This window comes from Anticarsia gemmatalis, chromosome 2 (genome assembly GCF_050436995.1).
Source record: "Anticarsia gemmatalis isolate Benzon Research Colony breed Stoneville strain chromosome 2, ilAntGemm2 primary, whole genome shotgun sequence".
NCBI classification, from domain to species: domain Eukaryota; kingdom Metazoa; phylum Arthropoda; class Insecta; order Lepidoptera; family Erebidae; genus Anticarsia; species Anticarsia gemmatalis.
The window spans coordinates 14,037,617-14,048,122 of NC_134746.1; the positions used below are offsets into that span (position 1 = coordinate 14,037,617).

At 36.7% G+C, this 10,506-nt stretch overlaps 2 protein-coding genes across 2 annotated transcripts; both read right to left on the minus strand.

Annotated features, from left to right (window-relative positions):
- Positions 1–9: 9 nt before the first annotated feature.
- On the minus strand, positions 10–7,908 carry LOC142985829 (uncharacterized). Its single transcript, XM_076134073.1, has 6 exons — positions 7,704–7,908; positions 6,830–7,313; positions 6,197–6,365; positions 1,745–1,839; positions 1,248–1,426; positions 10–742 (listed from the first exon to the last, which is right to left on the minus strand). The coding sequence occupies exons 1-6, from the start codon at positions 7,812–7,814 to the stop codon at positions 563–565; spliced, it is 1,218 nt and encodes a 405-aa protein (XP_075990188.1). The 5' UTR covers positions 7,815–7,908; the 3' UTR covers positions 10–562.
- A 1,194-nt stretch (positions 7,909–9,102) lies between these two features.
- On the minus strand, positions 9,103–10,194 carry LOC142986435 (ADP-ribosylation factor-like protein 16). Its single transcript, XM_076134942.1, has 3 exons — positions 9,781–10,194; positions 9,596–9,694; positions 9,103–9,294 (listed from the first exon to the last, which is right to left on the minus strand). The coding sequence occupies exons 1-3, from the start codon at positions 10,030–10,032 to the stop codon at positions 9,103–9,105; spliced, it is 543 nt and encodes a 180-aa protein (XP_075991057.1). The 5' UTR covers positions 10,033–10,194.
- Positions 10,195–10,506: the final 312 nt, after the last annotated feature.

Consider the following 10,506-nt stretch of genomic DNA (forward strand, 5'->3'; position numbering starts at 1 on the left):
ATAAATTAATATAACTTTTGGGAATAAATAAACTTAAAATGTAGGTTTTAAGGGTATTTTAAAAACGCCCTAGTTCTGCAATCTTTCCGTCTTGCTTGCTCCTAAAGTTATGTGGGTAGTATGAAATTTATGTAACCGATGTGTTTATAAAAAGGAACTAATTTGGCATGGAAATTGAGAGATTCATTCAATTACTCACATAAAGCCAAGTTTTAAAATACTGGAATCGTGAGCTCCTTTATGAGATCAAAATGTAGCCAAAGGAACAATAGAAAACGCTCACAATCCCCAAACAGGACATAGATGGCGCTACTATCTCCGTACATACATAAAACGCTCTGATATTGTGTTCTCACTTAAGCGATCGAACTGTGATTATTGTAAATAATTACTTAATCAAATAATCTATTTTACGATGGTCATCTTCAAGCTGTGAAATATGGAGTACGTGGAATTTTCATAGCAATCAAATAAAATTATCCCGCACCACCGAATGTGAGTACCATATGAGGAAAGCGTTAGGTATCTTATGGGAAATCATTTAAATATGGGCCCCATATGTTTAAACATCATGCACATCAGCCAGCGTCCGTCCGGCGCGGTCCATGCGCGGGATGTCGTGCAGCGCGAGGCGGTGCGCGCGCATGAGGTGCGTCTTGCGCTTCCAGCTGTCGGCGAACGAGCGCGAGCAGCCCGGGCACTGGAACGGGAGCTCGCCCGTGTGCGTGCGCCGGTGCCGGGACTGGCGGGAAACGTACATAAAATAAGACTATTAGTTGAGAAAATAAAGATAAGCTGAGTATATAATTATGTATAGCCCCTTCAACTATGTTCGAGTCAGCTTCCAATCTCACTAAATGCGACTGAATACCAGTATTTTACATGGAGCGACTGCCTTTCTGACCGCCACAACTCAGTTACCTGGGTTATGATACGATACTCTTCGGTAAAACTGGTTGTGATACTTTTAAGTGTTTGACTACTGCTAACGACAAAACAGGAAAAGCTGAATAATAAACATTTAAATCGTGTATATAAAAATTATTTTACAATTTTTTTTTAAACCGGTGACTTCCTGATGAGTGCCCCCAATAAAAGGAAATATTATGCTATTCAAAATGGCCATTCATTTACTAAAGAAGCCGTGCAAGGGACACACATAAAGAACTGCTTCAAAAACTCAACAACACAGGCATTCAGAAGGCTTTTTCATATGATCTATGAAGATGTTATAAAACCCTACTCACCAAACTGCTAGAGTCATAGAATCCCTTATTACACTGGTTGCACACGTATGTCCGCGCGAGTCTGTGGCGGCGCTGATGTCGCTTGAGGTTGGACGCCACGGACGCGCGGAAACTGCACTCGTCGCACGAGTACGGCTTGTGGCCCGTGTGCTTACGCATGTGCACTTCTAGGTTACCTGCTGTAAGGCATTATAAACAAAATTTGAGACTTTAGCCTTATAAAAACATTAGGTAACCTCGGGTTAAGTTTCGGGTTGGTAAAGTTACTCTACTTTGGATCTGATAATATAAGTAGGTATCTCTTACTCTGTCTATATATTACGCTTCCACACCGAATGTATTGGACAGATTTTGACTGTTATTTGGCAGGATGGTAGTATAACTATACACGGATGCAACGTCAAAGAAATACTATGCGAGGAGGCCACACGTACAAAATTGTATTAATTACTTTCGGTACTGAAACAATAATAAAAACAGGTAGATTAGGTAGGTACCTTGTGCAAAGCTCCATCCACAAAATGAACACAGGTACTGTTTATCTCCGTCGTGCACGTTCATGTGGGACTTTAACACGCTTTTGAATTTAAACCTGAAAAAAACGTGAGAAATAATGAATACCTATTATTGAAAGGTATATAGGAATAGGTATATTGAGTACATAGCACGCAATATGTACTAAATATATTCGTCATCAAAAGTAGCAATAGTTTTGTCGGCCGGCACGCCCGCTCCGTGTACAAGGGAGCAAGTGTACAATGTTCAATTTAAAATTTGTACACTATTACGTTCCAAAAAAGGCATTTCAGTACTGTATTATATCCATGTTAGTTCTAAAAATATTCATATAGGTACCTACCTACCAATTTGTTTAACCAATATTTTGTTAGTTTAAATATCAGATTTAAATCTCTACTACATTTAATTTTACAGCACCAATAAATAATTGAATAAAATTAGCATTAATCAAATAATCAATAAATAAACACATCCAATTTTTAACAAGGGCAAGGAATCACTTAAATTAATATTAAAAATACAAAATAAATAAATAAAAATATCATAAACAATGATTCGTAAAAAAATCAACACTTAAAATGCCTAAATATACGGTGACCTTGAATGATGACATAATAGTGACCTTACGGCAAGGTCGAGGTCACCCAAGTGGCCAAGTTTAGTAGGTAACTGGGTCACGGGCAATCGTACACTAAATTTAAGTAACCCAAGGTTGAATCTAACTCTGGTTATCAAGGCAACTGTTGTCAAATTTTATTAACTTTAGTGATTCGTGGTTTTTGTTGGTCACTAGACTGTTAGGATTTATGTTTAGTGTTTAGGATTGTAGAAACGTGACCTTAATTGCTTTGTGATTAGTTGTGATGATAGTTGAGAAGTCGTCAGTGCAGTCGCTGGTTGTAAAAGTATCTTGTATGGAGCCTACTTTTTCTAATTCGACGATGGACGAGCTAATAAAAATGAATTGTAGGTAGGTAGGTATAGCAGGTCCCTGAAAATAACTAATTTTCCAATTACGGACATAATATGTCAAAGATACCAAAAAATATTTGGTCTGAAATTAAAATCAGTATTTTTTTCTAGCGCGCTGGATAGTAGGTAGGTACAAACACAGATGGGCTTGAAAATATTTGTGGATCACACACTTGTTTAGTTTAGAAATCAAGTGTTCATCCTTACGAAGACAACGACATAGAGACTAGGTATTTTAATCATTAGCATTACCATATTTTTTTATAAAAAGCCTATAAAATCAATACAGAGTTTAAAAAAAACATCGTAACAAAAATACACTCAGCGGCAGAAAAAGTGGCCCAAAGCAAAACTACGATAAAACTTTTTAGAATATCAATATATGGTTACTATTTTGGCTATAACTATTAGTTAAACAGTTTATACACAAGTTTAGTTACAATTTACACTAAATAGTCGTAATTTTTAATCAAAAATGGGAAAAATTAAAAATACAGCTTTTGTCGAAATCGCTTACTGAAAGTTTTTGCAAAAACCTAATTCTGCACCAAAGAAAAAATCTAGTTTATACCGCGTGTTACCTCCTCTAGCATTTATGGTGACCTGCATGCATTCTGGCACGCTTTGGAGGATGTTTTAATTACTTCTTGAAGAACTTTATCCCACACTCTGACTAGAGCGGTTCTTCGCTCACTAAGTGATTCTGGTGGGTTGGGCAGTGCGCATACACTGTTTTTTAGCATGTGCCAGACATGTTCTATGGGGTTGATGTCTGGACTGTGAGCAGGCTAAGTCAGTTTTTGAATCCCGATATCAGCAAGGTGCGATTCCACAACGCGGGCGCTATGAGCGCGCGCATTAAACTGCATTAGAGTTAATCCTCCCGACCAATGAAATCCATAAGTGGTACAACATGGTCTTGGAAGATTTCTTCAATGTACCCGGCTGCTGTTAGGCGCTGATCTACGATGACAAGCTCCGTACGTGCCTCCAAACATACACCTCTCCATACCATAACAGACCTACCTTTGTAACTGACCGTCTGACGTGTTGTGTTGGGAAAAAACCGTCCTTAATGGCGTCTTTACACTCTCTCACGACCATTTGGTGCTCTTAATGCTACTCAGCACTGATCGGTTAACAAGAACTTGCTCCATTGGTCGATAACCAATTCACATGTTTACGAGCAAATCGTAATTGCGCAACTCGATGGTGTCTCTCGAGTTCTGGTACTCGGGTTGGTCTTAAATTACGTTCTTTTATCCTTCGCCTCATGTTCCGTTCACTAAGAATGAGTCCGCGTGCCGCTTGAAGCCTCTAGTGAATCTCAAACGCTGTCAGAAAGCGGTTTCTCAGCACCTCGAGGTTAACAAATCGGTCATCTCTTGCGGATGTACATCGTGTTCGTCCAATTCCTAGTCGCCGCGTGTAGAGACCAGTCTCACGATACCTCCTAATCGCAGACCTTAAAGTGGTACGCGATACATTGAAAAATGCAGCCACCTCTCAATGGTAATGGCCCTGATCGGACAACAAGACCACCTAAGCCACTTGTTCAGCAGTAAGTGGCATCTTCAAATCTTTTCTAAAATCTAAATAGACCAATAATCAATAAAAATCATAAAGAAAATCGTTTCCGTGCAGCAATATTTCAAAATACAGAATTCAACTGACCTCTCGAATCAACACTGAATTCAGTTCTAACACACATTGTTAGAAAAAGTCATCCGTCACTTAAATTAATCTGAAATTCAACACTTCATAACACTAAACAGATCACTTCGCAACTACTTACAACAATATATCTTTCATATATTACTTAATTTGTTTACAAATTCACGATAAGCGCTTGGGCCACTTTTTCTGCCGCTGAGTGTACAAAAATATACTATTAACAGTTATAAATTTTAATATGAATCCATTGGTAATATTCTACCTATTCCTTAGAGCAGATACTCGCGATGCTTCTCTGATTCATTTTATTACTATTGTGTAACGTGAGGGGGCCTACATGAGGCCTAATAGGTCCCATTAGTCGATGTGTTTCGACAATACGTGTGGTCAACTGAGTTACTAAGAAATGATGACATTACGTCATTATATTCTGACTAAATGTTATTCGTGGCCTTGCTTAATGTATTGATACAAAAAGTAGGTTCATCTCTAAAATATTATGTAGCGTTTCATTGAAACCAGTATATACCTAGGTAAGACGTTTTGGTTTCTATTAATAATAATAAAATTACTGTAAAACTCCTTGCTCCTGCAAGGGACGGACAGGCTTGTCAAAAAAAAAACTAGTCTGGCGCCAAAAACCAACAGGAAATCCCTCAACAGGTAGGTAGCTATAACTAAAATTAATGTAGACCAGCATTATCAACATAATTGCTTAAATATCTTTTTTAGGAACTTTCCACTGACGTAGTTACAAACAACGTATCGAACGACTCGTATGGTACTCGTACGAATCGTATGGTAATCGAATCTGCAACGGTAATAATCTAGCAAGCCCGTTTAAAAAAAAATAAAAAAAAACACGTTAAAATAACGTTAACCATATCATAGCAAATTCGTCGTCAATACAAGCCCAATTGAAAACAAATTCTATCTAACATATTGCCTAAAAACGCCTCACTAAAAATCTGCGCGCACGCACGATATGACCTCAACATAGCTACAACTATGACGTGTATAATACACATGCACGGACAATTCGCGATACACTACAACCTTGAAGCAAACGCACTGAAAACCAACCCTGAACATGAGATGCCTAAATAACTTTATAATTGTTGCTAGATCTGCGCCTGCAAGTGTAACCGTGGCTGCAATTATTGCAGTGAGTTTGATTTCTACAGGAAATACATATTTGGGATAGAAAAAATATTGTTTTGGGTGAAAGCACTTTCTGCCAGTTCCTCGAATATTCAATTTTGTGAGACAGGAGTCGTAAAAAATAATAAAATGTTAATTATTTAGCTAAATATTAATGATTGAGAGGCGAAAAGTTAAGTATAGCAGAGTAAAGTAGCTGGGACAACGACAAAACTGCAATTTAAACTTAAAGAATAAAAGTAGCCATAGCCTAATGAAAGGCACCATTCAGGTTCAATGTTCAATCCCACCCATTGCACTATTGCAGACAAGTTTCTGAGAAGAAGCTCAAAGACCTCTAAGATCAAAATTTGATAGTATACTGTAGCCAAAATACTAAAATCTATATAAAATCCTTTTTTCTTTACCGACAGCTCCCGCACTAAAAAGTGCTCTGGTATCGCGGGGACTTTTACAAACATACAAACAACGGACACAAAGTACAACCAGACCAGAAACAATCATTTGTGGATCGCACAAATAATTGTTCCGTGTGGGGATCGAGCCCACGACCTCCCGACGCAGTGGTATCGGCGTGGCGACCTAAACCACTGCGCCAAAGTCAACTTTCATTTCTTACTTACTTCATTCCACAGGTGTCACACTCGAAGGGCCTTAAGTCATCGTGCGCACGTGCATGCGTCGACAGCTGCTTGCGACGCTTGAAGCGCTTACCGCACTGAGCACAAGCGTATTTACGCTCTTCTGTATGGCAAGCTGAGTGAGATGTCAACTTCCATTTCTTTGAAAATGCTGAAAGTACCATACAAAAACCTTTTACATGCTGGCTTGCTGTTTGAAAAGGGTCCCTTTTTGGAATAAGAGGGAGTAGACAGGCCCTTGTCCAAAATTTATAAAGAACTATTAATAAGTATAGGTCCAAGAACTAAGGCTACATCTCAAGCCCACATGGTAGGCTCAGTTCTGGTTAGAAATTTTGCATTCCTTAGGAATTGTTAGAGAATGCATGCAAAGTTTTCTCACAATGTTGTCCTACAATGCTAGGACAACACAGTTACATGATAATCTATGATACACACATAATTTGAAATAATAATTTGGGTGTAACTCTTTACCAATTGCAAGCTTGTAGCCTCAACTTACACTGATATAGAATAAAGTTGCATAATTTATTTTCTTTCCAACGAAACTATAGGTAACTGATAGTCAAGGAAACTCTCTTATTAGCAGACAATCTTTACATAATCTATACTTACTCTTTGGACAGTGTTTACAGGCAAACTTAGGCCCATTATGTTCCTTCTCCATATGTTTATTAAACCACAACTTAGACGTAAACTCCTTCCTACACACCGCACATACTAGTTTCTTTACATCAACATGTTTTATCTCTTTCAAACCTCCCTCTTTGTTATATTCCTCTCTCATTCCCTCTTCAACATCAATACTCTCTTCTTTAATTGAAGAAGATTGTATATCATTTATTTTATCCGATAGTTCATTATCAAATACATCATCCGTGATGACCATTGAACTAACTTTGTATTCGGGTAATGTTAGTTCATTTTTGATATATTTCTGTGTGTCCGGTTCAACGATAATGCTGGTATTAGTTCTAGAGATGATGTTCTTGAGTACTGCGTCGACTTTCTGTGCTTCCGTTATGTATGTGAATGCTGATTCTATTTTAATGACGCAGTCGTAGCAAAATTGTTTTGGAAGTTTATCGTCGTTTGTTATCTGAAAGTTATTTTAATTATAAATAATTTGTACACAAGAGATATTTTTCAGGTATTTATGTCTAAATACAATATTGTAGCTCTCTGTTTAATTTAAATTCTAGGAAAATCTTGGTAATAAAGGGTGTCATTTTTTATTGAATCTATTCATATTCATGATCATAAAATTTACGGATTTTTTCACAAACCATACCTTACCTGCTAACTACATAAATAAAAAAGATCACATCTACCCCACAAGATTTAAAAAATATCAAAGCAATGTTGAATTCATTTCTTTTCGTTGAGTTTTTATCTTATTTGTAGGTATTAACAGCATTACGGAAATAAATAAATTTAATATCATAAGATTGATTTTCTTTTCCAAAAGGGTAATATTATTATTGTTTACCTTTATATTAGTGCAGAAACTATACATTTCTATAGCGCGGACATCGAAGTTCTCTCTTTCCCATGACGCCACTTCTTTCATACAACTCCGACACAAATTAGATGTATCCATTTTTGTTTATTTTCATTTAAAACACAATATTTTCACCAAAATTTTCTAAATATTTTCACCGCTCATTGATGTAACTGTCAAATGTCGCGTTCCGTTCTCAAGCTTTGTCAATATCTAATGTCAAGCCAGTGTTTTGCCTTGAAACGTTTAGAAAGAGACGTCAATAGCGTTTTTGCTATTGAGTGACAGAGATGTCTAAAGTACAGATTAAAACAATTTGTCTAGCATTTATGTGTTTGCTTTGTTATCATTATCATTTGGTTAGTTCGTTTAGTTTCAAAAATAAAAATGATCTTTTAAATTAGGTTATTTTTAAGTGTAAATTGCTCGATCTATAATAAAAAATAGATTGATATGACGACTTTAGTATAGTTGCCTATTGGCGAATCATTTGGTATGCATTTACTGAATAATAATTTAATTTACGAAATCTTCTTAAATATAGGCAGTAATCGAATACTACCTTTAATCGGGAGAGGGCCGCCTAATATTTTTTATTTAACTAGGTACTCTGGAAAGTTTTACTTTAGTTATTGGCTTATATTATGAAGATATTAAACATAGCGATAATAAAATAAATACTAGTGTCTGTATATAATTTAATGTGCTCTTACATAATTAACATCACATCTCCCAGTAATTAAGATACTCGCATGTAATTGGCATCAATTATGATCCCTAACGAATGATTTACTGTCCAAGCTACATAAAGCACTAGTTGCTCAATAAGTAATTGTACAGTGATGATAAATTGTGTAAATATAGAATTGATTAAGATTAATGGCTCTTGACCTGTGGCCTTTATACTTTCCTACCTAGCAAACTAAGACACCTTTAAGAATATATTGGCAAAGTTCAAGAATTAGTCTATGACAATCATAGATGGCCAGTTGGTTATTGGAAATCCCAATACAGATTAGTCAATTTCTGATAAAGGTGTAACAAAAATTGCGTCAAAATTATTTGGAAGTAGGTATTAGGGACAAAAACATCACTCATTTTGGTAACTATGTACCTACCTATCTACATTATTATGGAGACTTTGAAAAACTATTGTTTGTTAGTGCCTCATGTAGGTATGATCTATGGATCTCTAAGGATCTTTAGGGATATTCCAAACTGAATGATATATCTTGAACAAAAGACATGATTATTGGAGCTAAAAGCGGCGAGGAAAGTGCGCTTAGAAATACGGTTTTCTAAGGATATGAGACAGGAACTGACCATCAAAAACGTCCCGAAACAGGCGGAAAAAAACAATATTCTAAAATATATTTCTATAACTTTATTATTTCCCAATCTTAGTATCAGAAATAAAAGCCTTTAGCTTGTCTATTCCTTCTCCAGTGAGAGGTGAAGCCTCGAGTAGGGTGGGCGCGTTCCCGAGCTCAGCGCTGAGTCGCGTGAACTGCAGCATGAGAAGCGCTTCGTTACGCATCTGTCTGTACGCTGCGTCCATCTTGCTTAGCACTAGGATAAACTGGAGAAATAGAAAACTTGGGTTATGTATACATTTATCCGCAAAGAGTGACTTGACTTAAATTTAATATTGATTACTTATTCTTGATCTGTCTTTAGCTTTAGTCCTGACGAGTCGTGAATTCTACGTGTGGACGGCACTGTGAACTCACGTTACATTACACGGTGGTTACATTTCATGTTGCACTCGTCTGGACCCGGCTTTAGATTGTTTTATTGTGGTTTATGCCCGACTAAAGGGTGAAGGGATTACTAAGTACAGGATTGTTATTAGGTCCAATAGTAAAGAATGCATTACCTACCTTAGCGTTTTTTAATCTTGGTTCAGCCAATAAAGTGTAGAGCAAAACCGCTGCAGCCGATATTTGACATAAATTTGAAGTATCAACGACGTAAATAACCTAAAAAATAACAAGTACATGGATTCAACTACTATAGCATTCAACACAATACTAGGGAACTTGACAATGAAGCAAAAAAAACTTACTTTTTCAACTCCATCCAAATAATTGTGCCACAGTGGCGCCATCTCACCTCCTATTTCTCGTATTGACAGCATCTGTTTCTTTCCATGCTTATTTAAATAATAAATGTCGTATAAATTAGTCCCAATAGTGGGCACAGGACTAAATGTGTCGTCTATACCTTCTGCGTTTTGTAGTTTCTTCATCAATGTCGTTTTTCCTGATCCTTTCGGCCCTAAACATAGCACTGGTATTTTCTTTTCAGGCTCTTCCATTTTCAACTATTACTTATTAATGTTTAATATAAATAAACAACATCTTTTTATAGACGAAGAATATGCTAAACTTGTAGTTAAGTTAAAGTTATATCAATATTTTTGTAACTAAGTAAACTTTAGTTACTCTACTCGCTCACAGATGGCGCTGTACTGAAAATATCAACTGTCAGAACAACAATGTATCTATTTGAAATCCGATTCATCACCGCTGTTACGCTACTATATTTAACAATCTACTTTCACGTGCACCAAGGATGTATTAAAATCAATTTATCAGAAATCTTTAATAGGCAGCGTTCGAATTTGGTTATGTTCGGCATAGCCGCGGGTGTTGTGTTGTCATAGTCATAAAGTCAGAACTAGTGATGTGGGTGAGTGGCATTCAGACCACTTGTCAAAGAGCCACGAGGCGACTCCTAGCGACCTTAAACTTGGGCTTACGTAACAAGACGCGGCATATACCCCACGCTA

Excerpts from the sequence above, each read along its gene's own strand:
- LOC142985829 (XM_076134073.1), bottom strand. The coding sequence starts at position 7,814 with ATGGATACATCTAATTTGTGTCGGAGTTGTATGAAAGAAGTGGCGTCA. Across the intron at positions 6,366-6,829 it reads CTGTAAACACTGTCCAAAGA|CATTTTCAAAGAAATGGAAG; the intron begins GTAAGTATAGAT and ends TGGTACTTTCAG. Across the intron at positions 743-1,247 it reads TCTATGACTCTAGCAGTTTG|TCCCGGCACCGGCGCACGCA; the intron begins GTGAGTAGGGTT and ends GTTTCCCGCCAG.
- LOC142986435 (XM_076134942.1), bottom strand. The coding sequence starts at position 10,032 with ATGGAAGAGCCTGAAAAGAAAATACCAGTGCTATGTTTAGGGCCGAAA. Across the intron at positions 9,695-9,780 it reads ATTTGGATGGAGTTGAAAAA|GTTATTTACGTCGTTGATAC; the intron begins GTAAGTTTTTTT and ends GTTATTTTTTAG. Across the intron at positions 9,295-9,595 it reads CAAGATTAAAAAACGCTAAG|TTTATCCTAGTGCTAAGCAA; the intron begins GTAGGTAATGCA and ends CTATTTCTCCAG.